General features: G+C 39.4%; 1 protein-coding gene across 4 annotated transcripts in view; it reads right to left on the bottom strand.

Annotated features, from left to right (window-relative positions):
• cntn3a.1 (contactin 3a, tandem duplicate 1) overlaps positions 1 to 22,875 on the bottom strand; it is a 75,020-nt gene extending 52,145 nt beyond the window's left edge. The window contains exons 1-4 of one of the 4 annotated variants that reach the window (XM_020632314.2): positions 22,330 to 22,875; positions 13,481 to 13,624; positions 4,754 to 4,886; positions 1,761 to 1,936 (exon numbers count right to left, since the gene is read on the bottom strand). In XM_020632314.2, coding sequence (XP_020487970.1) covers positions 1,761 to 1,936; positions 4,754 to 4,886; positions 13,481 to 13,535 — 364 coding nt within the window. In that variant the 5' untranslated portion in view covers positions 13,536 to 13,624; positions 22,330 to 22,875. Of the gene's footprint in view, positions 1 to 1,760; positions 1,937 to 4,753; positions 4,887 to 13,480; positions 13,625 to 22,321 lie in introns of all 4 variants that reach the window. The other 3 variants (XM_020632312.2, XM_020632311.2, XM_065961026.1) reach the window with 3 other exon arrangements.
• Between the last annotated feature and the right edge of the window lie 2,304 nt (positions 22,876 to 25,179).

Genomic DNA, 25,179 nt, shown 5'->3' with positions numbered 1-25,179 from the left:
GTTGCATCTTGCATCAGTGAAAATCCTTTCACTTACACCAAAAAATATCCCTAAAGGATTAGGAAACTCAATCTGGCTCTATAACCAACTAGATTATTCCGTCCAGCACCACCAGCAGGCAAGCAGAACCTTTAAAACATTTAAGTCTGCATTGTCAACAGGATCAAGAACCTTTATACTTTTAAAGGTTTAAGCCCCTGACAGATGGTAACAGACACTGTTATATCATCTGTCCCTCAGAGGATTAAAAATGTAGGCTATTAGTATACGCACAGCACATTCATGCAATATCATCCTGATGTTATGGGACATCATTAGTCTGTGCAAATCTAAGATATTGATCTCAATTACCATCCAAGCAAGAACTTACATGAATAAATCTCCAGATATAGATTATACTGTTGAATAAGATAATATTAGATTTAATAATTAACATTCTGTACTTACTGATCTACATTTGGTATCTGCAGAAGAGCTTCAGCTGCCAGCCTTGATAAGATTACCTGCTGCACATATTGTAGATCCTTGTATTTTTTTTATTAATAGCCTTTACCTTGGTCTTTGTTTCACAGAGTTATTACAAGACCACGGGAGGTGCCAGCCCCTTGGTGTCTGAAAGAGAATATTGAGCTACTCTGAGTCAGAGTCTGTTACAAATGACACAATGCTGACTTTCATAACAGACTGCTCCTCCATGAATTATTCCCTTGACCCGGGGCCCACTCAATCATACAGCACACTTAATTAAGTTAAACCAAGAGCAATAAATAAGATGTATGACACGTCATCACTGATGCTTGTTCTCAACCGTTGACAAAAGCAGCTAGTCCCAGGTCAGGCTCAGGCAATGGATGAGACCAATCAAGATGACAAACAGTTCAAGTCAGGCCGAGAAATTTTGATAGGAAATGTGAATATGATCAACAGCCTTCTGGATACTCAGGGCACCAATTTACACTTAACTCTGAAGATTTAATGCTGCTTTGTGACAAAGAAGCACCAAACGGAGACTAGATGAATACCTCTGGTGCTCTCCCTGCCAAGGATCATCTGTGCGTCTGCTATGGCACAGAAACAGACATCAGAATTCAATCTAGCTGCACCATCTGTTCACAGATATCAGGGCTGTCATTTGATATGAGCTGCCCATCAACAGTGGAGGTCTCAAGTTCACCTTGCCATCAGAGATGCCTCACACTCTGCTCTTATAAACTGTGATGGATGAAGGCTGTAAACCATCAACTATACGGGGTCTGTCAAGGCCCAACACACAGTCATCACCTGGGAGTGAGGAGCTGAGAGTCACGAGCCAGAGTAAACAGCTGCTCCGGAGCTTTAATCACGGTTAAAGAAGAAAACATAGTTTATGAGAAACATGGCCGGTTAATTTGTCTTTCCTCATTAATAACTTTAAACAGTAGCAGCATAAGAGTTTCGCTGCTGGTTGTTTGTTTGTTAGAGAAGATCACGTCTGACAACAAACAATTTCCTGACAATCCTACTGGGTCATTATACATTCAGACTGATGTTTAAGGAAACTTTCACTTTCCAAACAAACACTGAACTGAACTAAATGAGCTGGAGTTGAATTAAGGTGAACTAAATTCATCTGAAGTGAAATAACAAAACAGTAAAGAAAAACTCACAAATGTTCAAGTCAGTAAAAATCATTTCATTTTGTATTATTGTGTTTTTGCTTGGTTTAATAGTTCCTCATGAAACTATACTCACAGTGTTGGTTAAGTATTAAATGAACTTACATGCAATGTGTAGACTGGCCTCTCGGCTGACGATGGTGCCAAAAGAGTTTGATGCCAGGCATTGATAGACACCAACATCTCCCTCTTTATTCAGATGGCTGATGTGTAAGTTTCCTCCCATGAGAGAGTAACGTGACCCCGGTCTGGGCACGATGAAAGAGTCATTGAGCCTCCACCTGTGAAAGTAAGCCGCACAGTAAATTTAAGAAAAGAAACGTAATACACAAAGTTAAGGTGTCCTGCATCTTGTCATGTCTTTGTGCTCAGCGTCTAATCAACTATTCTGCTGAATTGTTTGCACACTGCTGCTGATGCAAAAACCCTCAGCCATATGGCTCAAATCCCAATTTATGTAATAACGTGACAACCCAGCAGGCTAAACTGTGACCAAACAGCCCTTATCCTGAATAAAGCAGGAATTCACAGACGTATCAGTGAGCTGCAGCACTACCAAAATGATTATGGCTGAAATGAGAAGCAATCAGCAAAAAGTAATTTCAAACGACTGTTCAGTTCTAATAAGGCTTTTTCTCATTTCAAACAAAACTCGTACTGACAAATCAAAAGCTTGACATTCCTCTGACGTTTCCTTTTTTCTTTCCCCTTTTCTTTTCAGACCGTTTCACAAGGAATTTAAATCCTCCCCTCCAATCATAGTGATTATCAGAAGCTATGGCCAAACACTAGGTCTGCGTAAACAAAACAGCAACATGCAAACCACACAATAATGGTGTTTTTTGATTAAACCTCTTGTTTTGAATTATATATGCATCCATAGCGTGGGTCTGTACCAAAGGAGAAAAAAAAGACCCCAAAAAGAGGCAACTGCCAGCAATCCCCTTTTAAATAGACAAGATGTTTGTGTGGCTGGGAATGTTGGTCACTTTTCAATAATTAAGGCTTATGGTCAAAGAGAACCTGCTGAGTTGATTATTTGGGCTCAGTTTCCATTTAGGGTCAACCATAAGAGGTGTGAAGCAACACATAACAAGGTTTAAAGTGATGATACAGAAACGTTCTTAATGTATCAATATACATCTCATCAGTAGAATAGGTTGCTAAAACTGTCAGCATTAAACTGAGGCATAGTTAGTGTGCAAATAGCACTCTCATTCTCAAACCAAATTACAGTCGAAGGAAAAGAGAATGAGAAAGGGAAGAGGGTAAACACAGACTAACAAGAAAAGTGACACTTGTAAAAGGAGACTTTCAAGAGAGAGCTTTTTATCAAAGAAAAACGGCACAATTACGTTGAATGTTAGCTCCTTGGTCTTGATTACATTTTGCTTCTCTCTGTGAAAAAAAGAATCTGAGTTTTTTTTTCCCCTCCTTTTTTTCCAGTCGTAAGATTTCAGACTGAGTGAGCTGCAGGGTTGAAGAAGGAGGGAATGGGGAACACATGCAATGGAGCACTGCTCAACAGCAGATTGGCTGATTAGATTGATTTAGTGATTTGGGTTTTCCAGCTGGAACTGGTCCAGGAGCTCCAGATGAGACAAATCAAGGGGCCACAGTGACAACTTGAAGTGGGGGCTTTATGTGACAGCGGTCATTGGGAAGTCTTAGAGAAATTAATTTGTCCTTGGCGCCACTGAATTAGAACTGCCTACATACTCAGCAGTGAAGAGTCACTCAGCATATGGTGTCCTGCTGCTGAACCTCAAAAGAAACCAAAATGCTTCAAAACTAATTTTCATAGCTGGCACAAATGACCTTTGGCGGAAAAAAAAAAACAGAAAGTAAATTGCAACAGCGGTTACAGCAGTGTCATGTATGCTGACTGAACTAATTATGCAGCAATGTGTCAGTGTGAATATCAGGCCCATAATAAAGAAGGATACAAGTATGATATCATAACAGCATGTTATCAATCTGAAAATCACATCTTAATGTGGTTTATCAACTGCTACTGTTGGTGACACTCGCTGTAATTAAAGAGCTAATTAGAGCAAGATATGATTTGATATGGCACTCTCTCATAATCTCAAAACTTAAACTCAAAAGGGCACAAAAAACTTGCAGATTTGAACTCATACATTGATTTTCATTTTTAAAAAAGTAGGACTATCCAGTCTGTAAAATTGCGACTGATTGCTTAGCAAGTATTCCACCCGATCCAAGTGATAAGTTCTTGTACATTCATTTCAATTTGTGCTCATTAAGCATAACACCAAGGATCTTCAAGCAACATTAACGGCCACATATGCTGATGTTATGAAGGATCGTTTCAACCTATTACACATTAAATGCTTGACTTTGCAATTTGCATTTAATTACACTGACAGGAGTACAACAGCTAAGCGTCCCATTTGATAGAATTAATAGCGTTTGTGCTTGATTCCTTTTAAAGCGAATCATTATCTGTCATTTGTTTTCATTTGTCATCATTTTAGCAGTAGTGGAACTGGGCATCAATTTGTTTCTGACAAATTTGCAGGGGAAGCACTCGACCTCACGGGGCCAGAGTACTGAGCAAGGACGAGGGATAGCAACTGTTTCCCTTCACCTCAGTCCATAAAGTGGTTTGAATGATGTTTATCATGTAATGATTATCTCCAATTCAGATGCCCTGTAGCAGTGTCTGTGCAGCCTTGGGCAGTGATGCTGTACATAAAACTGTAGCAGGCTTAAAGCTGAGATAGGGTAAGGCAACTTCTGCAGAATCGTGTGTCTAGTATTTGAAATATACTCCACTGGAGTTTTTCATCTTCACACGTCACATGATTATTGTCATTGTATCAGAGACTCTGGTGACATGGCTCACAAAGTGTAGTCTACATGGGATCAATGTCTGATTGAGACAACAACAACTGAGGAAAATTAACTCCATAATTGACACAAAGCTAAGAGCTGCAGCCTTCAAATCCCCAGATTTCCCAAGGCAATAAAATCTGTCCTATGGCGATTTTCAGACAAATCTTTCCCTTAAAGGGTTTGGTATATTTCCTGCACCTTATTAATTAAAAAAAACAAACATTGCCTTTGTGTGTTACCTGTAGAAAGGTGGTGGATGTCCCTGGGCCTCACAGCTAAACACCACTTCTCGGTGATTCTCGACTGGTTGAAGCGGAAAAACCACACTGCCAGGTTGTTTGGTGAACACAGGCCTCAGCAGGACTCCGCTTCCTGGGGAGAGAACCAACACCATTGCGTAAGCTTTGACATCCTGGTGAGCTTGAAAACCAATTTTTAAATGTTCTACTCGTAAGTAGAAGAAGACGGCTTACAAAAGAAGGAAAGCAAGTAAGCAAACAGGAGGAGGTTGAATTCTATTAAATCAAAATTTGGCATTGATCAGTTAGCTATGTTAACAGACACTGTGAGCATTTTTCAAAATAGTCCTAAAAAGTTTCTGGATCCCTGAGGTACTGCATAATCAGCTGCTAACCTTTGTTAAACTTTAATGCAACATCTGAATGTACAGGCTTGTCAAAGGCACACTGTACTGCCACCCTGCGACCGCACAATTCCATGTAAATCCTTCAAAGTTTCACCTCCTTCCAATAAGAAATTTAAAATCAAATGCCACAGCAAACACTGAGAGTAAATTGGTCTGATTTGAAATCGGCCCCTTTCATTCAAGCCATCAAGATTGTACCCTTTGTGATTCAGTCAGAGAAAAAAGCCAGTCATTTCCACAGTTGGGGGAAAAATACTTGATAGTTCTTCCCTTCCTGAAATACAGAATCAAAAACAGGTATTGTGCCTTTTCTGAATAGTTTCATTTTTGTTTCTGTTTTTTTTTTTTGACAGAGTGAAATGAAAACAAGACCTGTTATTATCTATAATGCGAGCTTACCATGATAAAATCACCAGTGCACCTTACAAACGTCTCTAAATTATACGGGTATTGTGGTTTTTGCATTTTGTGTGTTATTCTTGTGGTGCTTAAGATTCCCAGGGTCTCAAGACCTCGTTTTTATTGAAAGTTTTGCTTGCATCTCTGAATCTGAAACGTGACTTGTTCTTGATTGGCCTCAGATAAAAAAGGACAAATAACTGTTTTTCAAGAACAGTATAGGCCTTCTTGCTTGAACATCTATAATTGCCTGTTTTGGAATGTGGATCATTCAGATCAATTTAAGGAGTTCTTATGGTTTGCATGTTCCAATTTCTTTTCTGCTACATGCACTGTGTATCTGGACTATTACCTAGACTTTCTACTATGTTTCTACTTTAACTGTGCAATCTGTTGAAAACTGGTCAACATTTATACATAAACTGTGCAATTTATACACTGTTAAATGCATCAATGTATATTCATATTTGTAAATATTGTTTATATCCTCAATTACCTGAGCTTGTACATAGCTTATTATTATTACTATTTTTATTATAACTTTCACTTGGTACTTGTGGCTTATTCTATCATTTATATTTATATTTTATGTTATATTGTAAACTTGTCTATATACTCCCTACTGATTTTTGGTTTTTATGAGCAACCGTAGCAAACACATTTCCCCCTGGGATTAATAAAGTATTTCTGATTCTGAGTCTGATATCTGCCACTGGTCAGATCTTGGACTTGATTTGGTCTCAGACAAGATTGTCTTGACTACATCACAGAATATCAGTTATCATTATCATTATTGTGTTCTTCAAGGACACAATAAACAATCTAAGAGAAAATTAATTCATACAAAAACTCTTAACTTCTCAAGGTTTATTCATTGTGTTTGAAAGAAGAAAAAACAAAGAAAAGACAGTTGTGTGTCTAATGTGACACACGTTCCCTTGTTAATTACAAATGTGCAATAGTGAATGCATGTTGTTTTGGCAAAGCCCACAGTTACAGTGACCCATGGGGTAGTCAGTCAACACTTCATTGGAATAAACATTTTTATCTGCCAGGGAAGGAGAATTCATTTTTGTTTGACAGAATACATTTGCATATTTGTAATGGCACAGAAGTAGGATTGTTTTGCAGGACTATTGTACTTTGTATGAGAGGCAGGTATCTTTTTCATGTCTCTGACATCATGGGAGTACAGGTTTATCCTCAAGACTCAAAATAACTCTCTGAGAGGGTGGAGATGTTTGACAAGGGACCTTGTACGCTAAAAGGTCCTCTCCACAAGGATAAACCTCTCCCAAAGTTACGCAGAATGAAAGGATGCCTAATTATAATTTCTGTTAGATGAAGCGTGTCCCTCCGAGCAGAGATGAAACATGATTGATTGCCAGAAGACACTTCTTGTACAGTCCATATTCAAACACTAATCCTCACACTTGTACACAGACTTGGAAGGATGATAAGGCCTAGGGTTAACACGAGAGGAATCCAGTGTCTAATTAAATTGATAAACGTTTCCAGATATCAAGTCACAAACATTTATATTTAAATCATTTATAAAAACGCTTGTAAACTGTTATCTCCCAATTTAATCCAGCCCTTCAGATATTAATAAATTCTTTATTGGCAGCAAATCTAACATCAAACTCAAAGAGAAATCTTCTTTTTTTTAAAACAGTAGTTTAATAACTTGTGTTCAATGGTCCACATGATTGAAACATTTGTCTCATGGTGATCTAGTGTTTAATGCATATCATTGTTGGTACTGTATAATACTAAATAGTAACCATTTAATTATCATGCATACCAACGTTTGTTAGTGTGCTGTAAACACTTTCTTACAGTTGGTTTTCTGAATAGCTCCTTCAGTGTTTGGATTGTGTCACATCTGCACATCTGTATTAATAACCCAAGACAGAAAGATTGATAAATGGATTGGAAGATGGATCAACACTACATTTGCATCAACACTTTTCAAACAGAATACAGTCTGCTCTGGCTCATCCACATCTGATTTTACTAGTACCTGATTAAGAATTAAGGCAGCGGCACATTGAGTTATTCTTGGTGCTTATTTAATGAGTTGAAATTCTCACTTATCACTAGTGCCTACTGTTGCTATGCTTAATGCACAAACAACAGCTCCAACACTTAGCATTACCCCCACTGCACCCACATGAAAACATACTTATCGTGCTGAAACACGACTGTCACAACATTTTAGCATAACCTTGGTGTGTGCTGCATTCTTGATCATTCCCTGAGTGGACTTCAGGGAAAAAAAACTCAATATACAATTAATGAGAAATTAATCAACATAGTATATTGTGGCAGCTTGTGATCTGGGTTAACTGACCTGATCTTTGGCAGCACCATGGCAACTGTTATTACAATGGTGAGTAAGCGTCAGAATAATGAGAAGATGTTGAGCTCTTGGGGTTGAGCCTGGAGGCTCAGCTCAAACTGATGCAAACTCTCTGAAACTCCTCTGTTGGCCCAACAAGAATAAATGTAACATGTGGTAGGGCAGAGCGGAATAATTTTCAGGCATGCTCTCTGGTAATCAAACATTAAAGGGGCTACACACCACACCAATACCAAGCAGTGGGATTTTTCATATTCTTCCAGGAATAGTTTCACACGGGTGGCATACTTTTTAGTCTAAGCAAACAATTTATATACAAACTACAAATACACCTGGCTGTAGTGGTGCAAGTTTGCATTTCTAAATCAACACTGGCACATCAACTGAAAGATTTTTCACCCTTTCAAAATTCAAGAAAGTGTCCTCAAATTAAAATAAGAAGGTCAAAATCCAATGGCAGGGCCAACTCTGAGTAGGCCCAAAGAAAACAATGATGAACCTTGAAAAAGTGCTCTATCACAGAAGTGCACTGATCCAGAATCCTAACAGGAAGTTGACTGCCCATTGCTGTAGGAAAGAGATGGAGGTCATTATGAAAGGGTTCTTTTGAAAAAAAAGTATAATGGTCTGCCCCCACTCCTCTCTGTCACCTGCTGCCAGATGGTGATATGTGCTGCCGTTTTTCGAAAGCTTCTCAGACAACACAAGCCTCAGCATCCAAGCACAAGTGGAAGGCAGAGGGAGCTGTTTAGGGGGCTGAAATAAAAACTAATCTCAAATTCAATACGAGCTGACAGCAAATGAATTCCTCCAGCTTACCTCAGCATGAATAAACAGGCACATGGGGAGTCGGCTGTGGGGGAGGTATCGGTCGTTTGTGAGGTCCCAAATCCATTCGTTTCAGCTCAGGGTTTTATGCATCAAATAAAAAAAAGCCAATCTTGCTTTTTAAAGCATCTTTCCCCTCTGTCCAGGCCGATAAGGCACACCTTTAAGGTCTCTTATTCATGGGCAGCAAATGTTACTCCAGAGCAAAGGGACTGTAGGGTTGTCTTCAGCAAAGTTATCTTTTGGTCACATTTAGTCTGTTTCTTTTTTAAATATCTGTGGAACTATTTTCATAGCTCCCGAAAAATAGAAACACTGAAGTGTTAATAATGAAAACTATAAATGATTTTCAATCCCAACTTAAAACAGTGGTAAAGAAAAAAATGTGAATGGATACTGCCACTTTCTCTCTCTCCCTATCTGATTTCATTTTTCAAAGAAGCAGATTGAAGATATATTAGAAACACATAAAAAGATATTGCTCAATAATCAGACTAATAGAAAATGTTCCTGGCCATTCTTTACTGCCGTGACTATCAGCTAGGGTGTACTTTACTGTACTGCAGGCTCTCTTTAATTAAGTTGAGAAACATTTTCAGAAGCACACTCTGTATGGCGAGGAATGTGGCCAACCTATTTCCAACCAATATCCAAACATGTCACACTATTTTCTCGCTAATCAAAGCTAGTGCATCTGAAATTCAATAACAGCCTTTGTACACAGGGTACCCAATGCCATGTTCACTGGGGAAACACAGAATTGATTACATCCAAGTCCACATGTGGGAATAGCAAATTAAAGCTATTTTTTTTTTTGTGGTTGTTGTTCTCTCTATTGAAAGTCTACATAAACCAAGGAACACATTGGTCCTGAGAATGCCATTTGTCATCTAATTGTAGTAATATCCCTACCTTTTCCTCCTCAAGATTGGTTAGAAGGTTATTTGTCACTTACTAGCAGCTATGTCATACACTAATGGAAACATTTATCATGCTTTAAAATTGTGCCATAATGTTTCCAACAATGGTGCCTTACAGACTGCCTGATTGACCTATTCGTGTTTAGTGTTTCCCAATGAGGAATGGGAGTGGACTCCTGTATATTGTACGTGTTTCTTAAAATGTAACATTAATCTCATAATTACTGTTAATAAGCTGCAGAATGTACTGGAAGTTATATATTTGATTTGTGAGCAAGCATAACACAGAATTTAAATAAGTACAAAATGGCATGTCATGTCTGTGCATATCAGTGTTAATCTAGCTAAATACTCAAATTAATGTAGACAAATCTTCATCATTCAGATTTAGCATCAGGAGATGAAGAAACAGCCCATGATTTAGGCATATATTACTGTTCAATTGGTGTTGTTTTCAAGCAATAATAAAAAGATCAGATCATTTTTTTAAGGACCCATAACAAAACCCACACCATGTATGAAAACACGTTTAAATGGGATGATTTTTCAGTCCTGGATGAACACAGCCGCCTATGGGAGTTAAAGATTCACTGTGGAATATTCCACCTCTTCACAGAACTTCAAAGATGCAATAAAATCCTTGCTTAAGGATTCCTAAAAGGCTCTGCCATGTTCTGATGAATCAATGAGTTAAGTCAATATTTGAAACTCCAGCTGTCTCTGATTCTCACAGGGGAGATATAGAGCAAAGTTAAAGTAGTTCTCGGAGATTAAAATGCTGGCCAGAAGCAGCCCTTCATTTTTACTACTACCACTAAGACATGGACATGCTTTCAATGAGCAGAGGTAAGGGTAAAATATATCGTGTGGTCATCATTTGGCTGTTACATTAAAATGATCGGGTCACATTATAATTAATAGGCCACACAACAACAAAAAAGATAACTTTAAGGCCAATGCAGTATCTCATTAGGATCACCTTATTACTTGTGAACCCCTCCGTTAAGCTGCAGTTTTATAGCTGTACAACCACAAACTGCCATCACATGACATGATGGTCAGGCTATTTCATCTGGGTGCAATGAACTCTCTATAAATCTTTATTGAACTCTTATTTTTGATTGGCAAACAAACACAGTTTTAAGTTATCGATTTTTCATCATCTTATCATCACTCATCCATTAACAAATGGTAAATGGACTTGATCTTGTATAGCGCTTTTCTAGTCTTCTGACTACTCAGAGCGCTTTTAAACCGCATGTCACACCTACACATTCACACCCATTCACACACTGATGGCACACGTCGTTATGTAGTGAGACCATCAGAAGTAACTAATCCCATTCCTACGCATTCATACGCCGCAGACGAAGCAGCGGGAGCAATTCAGGGTTAAGTATCTTGCCCAAGGACACATCAGACATGTTGCTGCAGGAGCTGGGGATCAACCCCCGACCTTCTGGTTGAGAGACGACAACTTTACCAACTGAGCCACAGCCGGCCACAAGTCCACACGAGTTTCATCCAATTAAACCTCAAGACACGGTGCCAAATACGCAACACTTCTCTAAAACCGCAGGCACCCACTCAACTAAATATGGAAGCTTTTTCCGTTGTTAATATGGAAATTTTTTGAGAGCGCCAAACATTTGATTGCTAGTTATAGGCTTAGCCGTCATCTTACTGTATTCTTTATTTCATTTCTGATTCCAATACTGCAAAATTATAGCCCTTCAATGCCAATTACAGATGTTTCTATGACTGTGCTCCTGCCAATTAGTTTTAGGTGATGCTTGTAATCTAATGAGCTAGTGGCAAAATCTTTTGAAATCAGTATATAGTATCAAATTATTTATGTTGTAGGCAAGTGGTTGTGAAGATAGTGGGAATATATACAGCAAACTCCATGGCAGTGTCTTTCTTTTTAATGCTCATTTTTTTCCATAATGAACAGACCGCTGTAGACTCTGTTCCTGTGATACTTTTTTAGAAATATAATATTGTTTTAATTGAACAGAAACTCAAGTCTCATCTCTCCAGTCAAGATAAGGATTCACCTAATTTAAAAAATGGGAGTTTTCCATGTAGTACAGCTCAGTGACTGTTGATACAGGACAGAAAGTGCATTGCTGTGTGAAGGTTAGTTGTATCTGTGCATGCAGGGCAAACTGCCTCCTGCTGTACCTCAACGCCTCCTCTCTGCTCCTTTGCTCACTCATACAAACTAACACACATACAGTACACGCCTCTGCCTCAGGGCCGTTCAAACCCTTGCGTTTGAACAGGGGAGAGCTGGTTAACTCCTGATGAACTCTCCATGGGAGTGACTCCCATTCTGCCCCATTGCTCTCCCACACAGCCAATGCCCTCTGTTATATATATATATATATATATATATATATAAAAAAAAACACTCCCAAGTCTGGATAAATAACCTGGCAGCACCTATCCAACACCCTCACACTCTCCCTACCCAGCAGTGCTTTTCTGCATACTAAAATGCTTATCATGTCTTTCAGAACACACAGAGGCTTTGGAGGACTATCGTTGTGTTGCGCCATACTTGTCTTGCAAGCAGCGCATATGTAATGTAACCCCATACTGAATATTAATGCTTGGTTACTCTCAGTTACCAACTGTGAGTGTGAGCCTCAGGAGTGAGGCAAGCCCTGTGCAACACAATGCTTTTCACAGACTATATGTCCTCTGCTTCTTTGTTAAGAACTCATTTTCTTTGAATGGAAACTCTGGATGTTTTTTCTACACCTCATGATTATTTTGAGACGGGTATCTACAGTGCACAACGGACTCCAGACTTGAATTGTCTCCTTAGAGATGTAAGTCTGGGTTCAAAACCCTAGCAGGTTTGTGGCAGTGTTTTCATTCATGTCTAAGACATTCACTCATCTTTATATTTATCGGAATGCATAAGTAGGACATGATATGGGATCCAGACTGGTGGTGTAGATCCTAATCCCATAGTGAGTCACAGTTCCCTGAGGAAAGCCTCATTATACATCCACTGATGTGTATTGGATTTAGTGATAAGTGGTGCTAATTGCCATGTAGGCAAATTTAGGTTCTGACGTGCTGTTGTGATTGTGAAAAGGGTCACACATACACAAACAAATACACAAAGTGACAGTAACAAGCATGCACACACGCGCGCACACATTAATTATTTTAGGTCCCAGCTGTGAGGAGGGGCTGTTGATTTAGAGCAAGGCAACATGAAAGATTACTCATTCTTGAAGTAACTGTGCTCAGATGACAAAGCCCTTATTCATCTTGTTCTCGGCTTCAGACACTCTAAAGAGAACTAGCATTTGACCCTGAACATTTTGTAAGGGAGGAAAATTAAGTCTCTCATTAAAAGCAAGATCAATGACAAGAATTCTGTACCACCACCGGTGCAATCTCAATTAGGCTAACAATTGAGGGGCTCTTTCAAAAGAATGACTGCACATTCAACTGGAGCTAGATAGAAGCTGTCTTTCAGAAAAAAGAAACATGGCTTATTTTTTTGGTCTCAATGCTAGGAAATAGAAGAGATAGCTGCTAAGCACAACTAAAGGAATTTTGATTTGCTGCCTTGAGCTGCCAGTGAAAAGACATCAAGGTGATTCTTTTCCACCATTTGTAGAATTGGTGGAGAGCTTTGGGCGCTGTTGGCCATAAAACCTCTTAGTTTTTATTTGACTTAAAGTGGCATGTGTTCTGTTTGCCAAGGAGCTATCACAAAAAAATCTATAAATAACAATTCATGGCCCTCCACTAACAACATAAAAAAGTGTGGGTTTGGGAGACCTACCTGCCAGACACTCCACCAATGACAGCAGCAGTAAAAGTTTCCATGGCAACCCCATTTTAATGGTCTCAGGTCAATATGGACTCACATCCAATCACAGGTGTGTAGAATCCTGGCTTTGTCCTTTCCAGCACTTTCACCGTTCTTCTGTCAAATGAAAGAAAAGGAGGGGGAAGCCATTAGACATTTAAAAAGCACTGGCCGCTTGTTTCATCAGACAGTGTTATTTCACAGGGACATTAATTGTCCATGTTAGTCTGCCAATAACATTAATGACACAAAACACAGATGGACCGGTGATGTCATACCCTCAAAACCCAGTCTTTACAAACACCTTCCAGGTCTAACTGACAGCTAAAAGCAATTCTGTGTTGAATTACAGATCCTGTGATAGTCTGGGCGTATCTGTGAGAGTAATCAAGGTATCGCTCTGTTGTGTGCAAACACAGGAGATGATTTGTCCAAGCAAAGCTCTAACAAACACTGCTGCTATAGCTTTCTTAAGTCTGCTTAACATTGCATAATAGGGATCATGTCTGCAAGAGAGACATAAAAGGATTGCAATTACAAGTACACAAACTTGCTGAGACAAAACAAAAAGCAAGCTGGTTGTCAGACACAACACTAGCATGTAATAAAGCACTGTCCAGGCTCCTCAAATTTGTGTGAGCAAGGGGGATTATTTTTTTTCTGACATAAAGAGATGACTGTATGCAGGGCAAAACCATTTACGGTCCCTGGAGAGCCTCAAAAAATGTAATTTCTCAAGGATTTAACCATAATACATCCCTGCTTAGACTCAAATGAAGTCCAAAAGAAGTTCTGGCATGACAATGAGATATCATCCTGTTGTTATTGACATAGTGACGTATTTGTTGGTCTAAACACTCCAACCTCCTCAAACCGTGGGTAGCTAATATCCCATCAGATAAGCAGCAGATAAATGTAAGTGTGGGATAGGGCAGTTATGGAGTGAGTCAGGATGAAGAGAGGAAATTAGCCATTGTCGTTGCTCAAACTGAGTCTTCCCGGTACATTTAACTGACTGATGGCACAGTTTCTTCTCACTACACACACCATTGGCATGCTAAAATAAATGAGAGGAAAAGATTAATAAGAACATACAGTATAGTCTATCAAGAGAAAAGCAGCAAAAAAGCAGGAACAACTGAAAGATTACACATTCATAGTTTCTCAGCTATCTGCACCCTTCTTATCTTTGCACCACTGAACGACATGACGGAGCATACTGATGCATATGTGAATATATCAACTGCGTCCCTGACATCTTCTCCTAAACTACTCTTCCTTCTGGGTGTACTAAACCGCTAAAGTCAACACTTTTCCCCAATAAATCTCATTACGGAGATTGGGTTTAGAGCATCATCTTAGTTCCAATTTATCTTGCAGTTATTAGGATGCAAATGTCATGAGTAAATGTTGGCTTTTTAAAAAAATAAAACAGAGAGAGAATTCAAATCCCTTCTCGTGCTCTTGGATATTTTTGGAGCGCTCCTCCTGTCAGGGAATAATTGTTAGAGATGCTGCTGAATAAATTACTACACACACAATATCTTTAAAAGAAAGAGAGTGAGCACAATTTAAGCAAAACTTTTCACAATCTACATGTGTTAAAATGAAATCACCCAAGATTGCAGATTGAACTGCTGCTCTATTTTGATGGAGAAACAAATGTTCAGGTAATCATTTTGTCATCTACTTAAAGGGATACTTGTATCTGTATTGACATTGGTTCATATATGTAGTAGAAATCTAAAATACATTTTGAAGTTGGTGCCTTCTTGGCCGAGAAAAGGCAGAAAGTGTATTTTTGGCTCATGTTGATGAAAGACACCAAATCCCAGAATGCAAAGCACCGCAGGCCACTCCCACTAAGGTCAGGTTTACAGACATGTTTACTTCAACACATAAGGCCGTTTCCTCAACTGATTCAGAGATTTCTTCCAGAAGTGATCTTGGAAATTCCTGGCAGAAAACAGACTCTATGTCTGAGTCCATAGGCAAACAGTGAGAGCACCGACACTACCAGTCCGCCCCAGCTCGAGCCGACCCCGGCTCCTCGTCCTCACAGCCGTGGACAGGCAGGCCTTATGTCCCTGCTGCTGAGCTGGCAGCGGCTGGCGGCGGCCAGCAATATAGCAATATAGCCGCGTGACGGTTGCTGCTGACAGGCTGGTTTTGTTTCTCGGCTGCTGCGGCCAGCGGTCAGCAGCCAAGACACAAGACCGGCCTGTCGGCAGCAGCTGTCTCGCCGCTATATTTATATTTTTTCGCCATTATCAGCTTTCTCCATAGAGCCTGTTAGCATAGCTACCAAGCAATATGGCGGACGTTAAGTTTTGATTCTGGGAGTGAGTTCCCACCCACTGATCTGTGATTGGTCTGTAGCTTCAATGGTCGAAAATATGAGGAACTAGCGTTGTAGTTTCACCCCACTAACCGCAACAGCTTCCAGTGATGCAAAATGACAATTTTTGCGTAACTGGAAGCTCCTTTTCAGACTTAGAAATACAAAGATTTCCCATCTCGGGGGAAAATGAGGGCGGGATGCACGACTATTCAAAAGTACAATCAGGTTTCTAATGATACAAAGCTTGATGCAAATGGGTGAAGTATCCCTTTAAACGTTTAAAACTGTGGTCATCTCAAATGATTTCATCCCTGACAGCAAGCTGACATGACCAGAACGTGTCACCTATTGAGACACTCCATTCATAAAGGCAGGTATCTGTCGGCCCCTGACAGCAATCTCTTGATCTCTATTACTCAGCAAACCGTGAGACACGAGACATCACAGAGCAGGGTTACTGTGGAGGGGGGCAGAGGGGCAAAGACAGCCTTTTGATCCAAAGAAGCACGGCACTAAGATGATGGCTCGGGGAGTCAGAGAGTGTCCACAGCAGTGTTTGACTTCCTCTTCAGTACAAAATAATTACCCTTGTGACCTTAAGTGGTAGTGACAAGGCCAATGAGTCACTTTCATCCCAAATCGATGTCTCTCGTTTGTTTGCTGTATGAAATGAAAGTTAATGAATCGGAAGGCTTTTAAACTTTGCTTTCAAGTTCCACCCTCTTTCATGTTTCTGGAAAAAAGCCAATGGCTGAAAAATTGAATATGATCAAGGCTGGAATAACAATCCTAGCCTTAACATTTCCTAATCCAATTTGCACAAACTCAACTGGATTCACATGAATCACAATGGAGATGAATCCAAAGTCTCATTTCACAAATGCCGATGACAAACACGAAGAATAAAATACAAAATGTCAAAGCAATAAATGGTCCACAAGAGGTTCTCTGCATTTTTTAGAGGTTATTGTGAACCATTGGTGATAGTGTGAGGGACATATTGCACACAGCATTATCCACGTCTTGTTTTGTGTCATTTTTCTTACTGTGAACCTTCAGCTCAACAACTGACAAAAACGTTTACAGAGATACTAAAACTTATTTTTCACCGAATCAAAATCTTTAAATTTACTTAACTCAAAGAGTATCAAACTGCCACTGATTGATGCACAGGAAGAGCAAAACATTTAATTATAAATGATGAGAGGTTTTCTTGCAAAATGTCAGGTGCAGCTCAGTGATTTCTCTCTGACTTAATGATCTGTGGGTAAAATGGCCCATCAATATTTCCACTTTGAGGGAAATTGTGGAAAATGCCTAAATGTCATGTTATCATAATAATCAATAACATCACAGAAGATGTCTAGTCAATGAAAATGTTGATAATATTCATTATGTATTTACCAATAGAGCTATTTATAAAGCAGCTAAAATATGAAGTATAGGCTGATTCATGTGTTTTAAATCTGACAGATGCTACTTTTTTATATTCCCTTATTTATAAAAATGTAAATTCTGAATTTCTTCTTATATCTCTATATATTCTATCTTTATGGAGATTGAACAGTGTTTTAGAGTTAATTGTCAGGCTTTATTTTATAGTACTACTTTAACATCATCCAATCAAATGGAATCAATGTAATTTGTTGCAACAGCCAAATGCTTGTGTGTGAAATGGAGCGATTCATTTTATTTGACTTTTGAGGAAATGCAGCTGCTTTAAAGAGAAGTGTCAGATTTGTTGAGACAAAGCGCTCCTCCACATTCTAGTGTTGTCAAAGTGACACCTCCTTTCCTCCTCTTCTTTGACAGCAGCAGCTGGAGTTGATAAACCACAGACTGTAGTTCAGTCAGCCACAGAAGCTGACAGTGATGGCAGCGGATTCGACCCTCACCACTACACCCAATCTCTCTGCTGCCATCAATTTTTCAGCGCTCAGAAATGTATTAATAGAAGGGTACTCCACGTCCTGTTGGGTTGAAGAGTCCAGATGAAGATAAAAATTCACACTAAAACGCATGAGCACCCCACACACACTCAGGCACACCCACAACCCCCCTAGCTCTGAATCATGAATGAGACCAGACTCCCACACTCTGCAGGAAACGAGACAAGACGAAGAAAAACGGCATACAATGCTGCATCTTTAATCACCTGAGCTGTGACTTCACTTGATCTGCAGACACTAGCTCGATCAGTGTTTTCCTGCATGAGAGGATCATCTCCAGGCTCTGAGTGCCTCCAGTCATTTAAAATGCATTTTCTGCCTATGCTCGAGATGAGACTAGTAGTAGTAGTAATAGTAGAGAAAGTTACATTTCTCCTTAATCCTGCATACTTTGACTCACCGCACATGTGATGTACCATGCAGCGCTAGAGCAGGAGCGCTGATAATCATATCAAGTCCTCATCAGATGACACTTTATTACACTTATGGAGATTCTTTGAGACTAAATTGTCAATTATATGAACCACACATTCAGAGCCACATGACAGCAATCAGGAATTTCTATTTTAGTTTTCTTTTTGACCATCAGAGCTATTTATACTCTGACAGAGACAATAACGCTTTATTTTTTGCTTTGAAGCTTGAAAACATTGTTCCTTTATTCAAACTGATGTCCCTGCTATGTGTTAGCAGGAATCCAGTTTGTTTAACTCTAAATACGTTAGAACAAAGGTATTTTGAGGGTGTTTAGAAAGTTGCACAAACGGGAAAAAGCCACATAAAACCCTTAAACCTCTTGCTCTTCAAGAATCTTTGCACCTATAAGCAAAAAGGCTCAAAACTTCCTTGAGCTCCACCTTAGATGTGTGCCAACCCAATTTTTTCCCCCCTCCACACAAATGGCGCACCACGGGAGTCAAGGAAGTGCCAATGTTTTCCCTAGCCAAGATTCTACCTCAAACAGTGGCACAAGACAAAGAGACTAATGGTGTTTTGATCTAAGCACACAAGCCGCAGGCATGACATAACACATGCCAGCTTCCTCATTTCTTCAGACCACACCAGGGGCACTCCACGAAAGCGCTCAACCCGATCTCCCCCGTGACAACAGCAACCAAGTTCATTGAAGGCTTTTCCTGCTTGCACACATGCTCCAAGTCCAACTTTTAACATAATGAGCACAGTGTACGGTAATAATGTATGCAGTTCCACTGAGCTATTCATTTTAAATTCACTAAGAATATTTCTGAATACACTATACTGACGCATTAAATGTTTAAACCTGATCCAATGTGCTTATCTAATCTTTAAATTAAGAATGTGAGTGAATTGATAAATCATTATTAGGAATATCTTGGATATGAATGGGGCAGCCTAGATTTGAGTCACTCTAATTAGTCACCTGAAGCAAACCTACTGTGTTGTGATTTTATTGATGCTAGTTGTGACTGAATATGGTTTTTTTTTGCACAAGTGGTTGAGCTCCTCTTCTATAGCACCATTCTTGACTAAGGTAGTAATAAAGAATCCCATTAGGATTGAGTAGCCTGCCATTTAATAGCGTCTAAAATACCCAGATTTTGGGTCTTTGGTGGAACTCTTTGTTGGAGCGCAGCAGTTATCGTGGAAGTGAATTTTAAGCCCTACATGGAGAAAAGGTGCTTTCATAATTGCGGAGACTGAAACCTTAAGTGTCTGTGAGCACTGTGCCTTAAAGCGTTCAGACAAGCCCATGAATAAAAGACTATCAGACTGTATAAATTGACTAAAACAAACATATAGATTATATTTGATTACCTTTTTTTAGTGAGCTGTTTTTGTTGGCCATCAACTGCATCTTTCATTTTCTATTTGAATCAGAATCAGAATCGGGTTTTATTGCCAAGTACATTTACACATACAAGGAATTTGACTTGGTGTATTGCAACAACTCAAACAATACAGTATAAGAAGCTATTACAATATATAAAATAGAATTTAAAAATGTAAAATATAAAATAAATAAACTACATATATTCAGTAAATGTTTAAAATGAGTCTTTAATATGAAACTACAGACAGAGCAGGCATCAGTTGTAGAACAAACATTCAGAAAACCGTAGACTGCTTTAGCCTTGTTAGGGTGTATTTAAGATCCTCCATTTCACAGTTCACTAACACAACCACTGCACTTTCTATAAAAAAAAATATTTGAGTGTTTAATATGGAAACATTGTGCATAAGTAAAATAAATAAATAAAGTGAATAAGGTAAAAATAAAGACATTTTTAAGGACTGCAAAAACTTTCCCTGACTTACATTTATTTCTCTGCCAGCAGAACACTATGTGCGTGGAAAGACTCGTCTCTGAGGATGTCCTGACTCAAACAAAGAAGGAGGTTGGAACATAAACTTGATAGTACCCCACTGAGATTGTGTAGATGAGAAATGGAAAAAACAACACAAAGCACAGAACCAAAGTGTTCTGATGTACGGAAAATGATCTGCTTTCTGGTTGGTATATTCAGGGTTGTTAAATTTAGACATTTTAAGGCAGTAGGTGAGCTTTTCATTTATATGGTTTCCGATATCTGTTTCACATTTCATCAAATATTGTTAATAGTAAGGTTGGAGAACACATGGTAACTCACGATACAATATACAATGCATTAGGAGATTATTAAGCAACACGTGGCCCGCCCCACAGTAATGGTAATTTGATTGTGAAGAGATTCTGTGAGCATTGATGTATTGCAAACATTTATGTAATGATCCACCACGATATCAGATTAACTTAAGAATATGAAATTCCACTCATAAGGTTCAGTGCAGGATTCATGTATTTATTCACTGCAACATGCTGTCAGTTCCACCTCTTATTCGCCATCATTGCACTTCTTTTCACCACTGTCCGACATAATCCTCTATTTCTTCTTCTTCTTTTATCACGCTGCTGACATCTTATGCCAATTAACTTCTGTTCACGTTACCCTTTTCATGTTACATGCACCACTGTGAGGAGCGATGGAGTAGTGATGCTTTGGGTCAAACTGGCAGGGGCATCTCCTTTTTAATCAAAAATATCAATAAGTGGCACCAGCAAAACAATAATTGTATCACACCAGTCAAGACAACCTTACATTGGGATATCAATATTTGTCCCACCCCTAGTGAAGAGTAACTTAAAAAAAAATGTGTAGCATAAGCTCAAATAAAAGATTAGCTTATCTAAGCAGGTAAGATATTGGTGGTCCAATGCAGACGAGTGAACAGCAGAGATAAAAAAAAGAAAGAAGTGAAAAGATTTCTGAGGAAACCATGCTGATCATGACACTATCTTTGCTCGCCTGTTGTGTTCAATTGGAAGAAAAAATGACAAGCCGTAACCTAGTCGCACCTATCAGAATGCACATCTTCCTCCGCCTGCATCAAGCTGTGTTTCCGTTTCTCATGCAGACTAGGCTCCACTCAGTGGGGTACTATGAACTTCATGTTCCACCCTCTCTCTGAGCCACTGACATCATCAGAAACGTGTCCAGCCATAAGCACATTTCCCCAAGGAGACGTGTAGTAGCTCCACAATTCAACCACGAAAAGGTAAGAGGAGTTACTGCTCACAGAAGTAGCGCTGAGATGGGAATAAAACCACGGCTTTGGTAGTATCATGCCCGTGGCACACCCAGATGACATTATTCCAAAGATGAAACAAAAGAGTCCATACACTGAGGGGAGAATATCACACAATCTACATGCAATTAAGCGCAGGGAATAGTTACTGTGGAAGAAAATCCAATGATGCCAACACACATTTTCTTAATAGTAGAATCGTGTTGTGCAAGGCAGCTCCCTCTCTAACACATGGACACTTGATTTCACGAGGACAACTATTTCCAACTGAGTGGCACGCTAGAGGACTTCAGACAATCTGAACGGCAATCAGGCTCTGGGCTGGGTGCAATCAAAGGGAGGGAGGGAGAGATGATGAGAGTGGACTGAGTCCAATCCCTGTGTTGATCACAGACGACAAACGAGTTCTGCAAGAGGATTGAAATTAGGAAGAAGTGATAGCTTGATGTGTGCCCTCCTATGGAAAGCATGCATGGTAAATGGTGTCCATGGCAATTACAGGACAAAGAGACTACTATAATATCATGTGGGCTATGTGGAAATTGTAGATGGTGACTGGAAAAGTAACATTTAAAACCTTTTAGCTTTTTTTTTTTTTAATTGACACGCGGCCGGAGAGGCAGTGACACAAAACATGCCTTGACATGTGGAGATATAGTAATAGCTGCCTCGTGCCTGTAAGCGAAATGAAAAAGGGGCAGAGGCTATACAAACAGAACACTACAGTATTTTAAAGTGATAATCTTATAGGGTTTTTAACTATTAGGTTTTAGACTATATAGCCTAACTGTAATAACAGTCGACGCCAGAAGTGGAAGTTTGAAGAAAACACTGGCAGTTCGACAGGAAACAAGCCACAATGGGGTTAGGTAAATTAGAATTTTGACTTGTTACGTGGAGAAATGCACATAGTTGTACCTCTTTACCTGAGTACGATCCCTGCGGCGATAGCTGATGTTTATCCCTTCTCTGAGATCCATGTTACACCGCGCATCTCCTCACTGCTTCAGCTCCAGCAGCCCCAGCAGCATCTAGTCGACGGCGACAGCGAAGTTGGTTTCTTCCAAGTGCGGTTGTTGCTCTCGTGGAAATAGCCCAAAGTCTCTTTTCTTATCTCTGGAGGCTACACTTTAACGCGGTCGTTCACTCCCGCACCCGTAGTGCCATCACTGTTTTGAGAGTAGTTGCTACAGTAGCGGTCTGGTCCTCCGCTCCCCACACACACACACACTCTCTCTCTCCGGCTCATCCGTTTAGGGCAGCGCCGACAGTCCACACCGCATCCCCCGTCAGTGCTGACAAGCTCTGAGAACAAAACCTGCAGCAGCGGCTTCTCTTAAAGAGGTCTGCTGCGCGGAGCTTATTCAATTTCGCCGTACGTGTTCAATTTAGGCGAAAGAAAGTGTTCACGGTGTGGTTAACGTCGTAGTCCAGTCTGAGCGTCCGGCTCGTGCACAGTATGAGGACTGTAGTTTCCTGCGCGCGCGGCAGCAGTGACATGGGACATGAGAGTTTTGGTAGCCTGTCCTACTGTAGGCACACAATATGTTCTTAACATTGTCCAAAATGATTTCTATATTTGTTTGTTGTTGTTTGCTAGAAAAACTTTTCCTCTTTCTTTGTGGGGTATACAATAAAATGTTCCCGAGTTTCTTTTTGTTTTTGTTTTTTGGTGGATGATGAAATATTCTTTTTTTTTATTAAAGTGGCATTACAAAAGTCTTAACACCAATCAATTGATGAATAAATCAATCATTATTATAGTGCCAATGCATAACAAGTGTTATCTCGAGACATTTTAGAAATACACTCTACACACACACACACTATTACACTCTAGTCTTAATTGAGTAAGGTGCAAATGTGCCTTGGCACTTATGGATAGAGGGGGCCCTAAAGTGTTATATTTGTATTAATTATTGATATACTACAACTGATGTATGAAAGGATTAACAGTATTTTATGTTATAGGTCACAAATGGGAGATAAACTCCACTGAGCCCTCTTTTTACATTGCTTGACAGTTTGTTAATGTAAAAAAATGATGTTTTTAAATTTTAATATCTTCCAACACACCCAAAATGTTTTCTATTATGATGGCCGATTAGAGCTCTACTATGTATACTGCAGAGTCCTTTGCAAAAGGTGTTTGATTGACATCATTCTCAACCATTTGTTTGCTCTATTGTGGCTACTTTCCAGTTGGACATCCTGCACTCTTATATTCTTCAATGTTGTTTGTTACCTTGTTAGATCATAAAATTGGGTGACATCAACACCAATTCCAAGCATTCATCCATCCACACACCTGACTGGATGTCTAATCCTCCAGAGTAATTGAAAACACCTGCGAGAGTGCAGGCCCTTTAATATGCAAAGTATGAAGCTGACTTACTACAGCTGTACAAATGTAGGAACTGATCTGTAGCATATTTCTTTATTTACTTACAGGTACTGTCAAGACTCAGTAAAAACTGGGCTTTAAAGAAACCCAGGCACTGTAACAGAGATACCAGAGCTACCCAAGTCTTTCCAGTACACCATATATCATATCAGAAGTGGAAATTGAGACATATATATTCATCCTATATGATAGGAATTGTCTGACTGACTTATTATATAATATACTTTACCTTTTCCCAGACACAATGGGCAGTTTGGTGACAGACGATATGCATCTTTGTAGCTCTGTTGGTCTCCTGCTGCTTTGAAAGTCACATAAAAAGTGATGATTACGGCAGTGCACCTTTGTACCAGCAGCTGTAACTGTCAAAACATTATTTACGGTTGTAATTTTTCATGAGGTGTTAGCATTTTGGTCCATCCCCTATATGTGGTATGGCAAATTTACATAAAATTAACATTAGAAACAGATTTGTGTCCACACTAAAACATCTTTGTAAGAGTTTATTTCTATGATAACTTCTCCCGCACAAATCAAGACAGATTTCCATCAGCTCACAGAGTTCAAACAGCCAGAAGTGGTTATGCACTATGTCTTTGGCTGATAATCCACTCATAATGTTGAGAGGGATTTAAGAGAATCTACTTCTGTTTGAGCCAAAAGGGGTGTGATAATTACAGCAGAAATTAGTGAATGCCCCGCTGAGCCTTGGAAAGGCAAAAGGAAAAGAGTATTTGGATTAACCTACTGAATGAACATTTAGTATTCCTTAGCCACCCATGCACACAGCTAATAATGGCACATCAAAGCTCCAAGGAACACTTAATAGTACGGCCACACTAAACACAAATATCTGAAACTACGCTTGAATATTTGATGACGCCTTTCATGCTCAAGACTGGAGGGAGACGTTCTTATCATTTTACTATGATGATTTCTTCAAAAGGAAAAACTAACTAAATTTTACCTTTTACAGTTTTTCATTTCTCTCTGTGCTCTGAGGAGACAAATGCTTCATGTGACCATCCCTATGGGACAATGAGCTTCCCATAGTGTTTGGAAGGTGTCATTTAAATAAACATGAATTCCATTCGTCCTGAGGTGCTAAATGAGATGCTGAAATGAGCAACTTTTCAATGCCACTAGAAGTCGGAAGGTTGAGTATTTACGAAGACTTCACACTGAGAGCTAGAAAGGCCAGATTATACTCTGCAGAGGTGTCACACACTCTTTAAGACAAAAAAGACCACAAAGGCTTGACTGAAATATTGTCTTTAATCGCAAACTGATTCACTGTCTTGTACATGTCCATTTCCTTTTTATCTGCTGCTGATTCCCCAATTGACTTCCTCTGAGACCTTTAAACTTTAGT

The sequence above is a fragment of the Labrus bergylta genome, chromosome 12, assembly GCF_963930695.1.
Source record: "Labrus bergylta chromosome 12, fLabBer1.1, whole genome shotgun sequence".
Lineage (NCBI taxonomy): Eukaryota > Metazoa > Chordata > Actinopteri > Labriformes > Labridae > Labrus > Labrus bergylta.
This window is presented reverse-complemented; position numbering and strand designations above follow the sequence as displayed.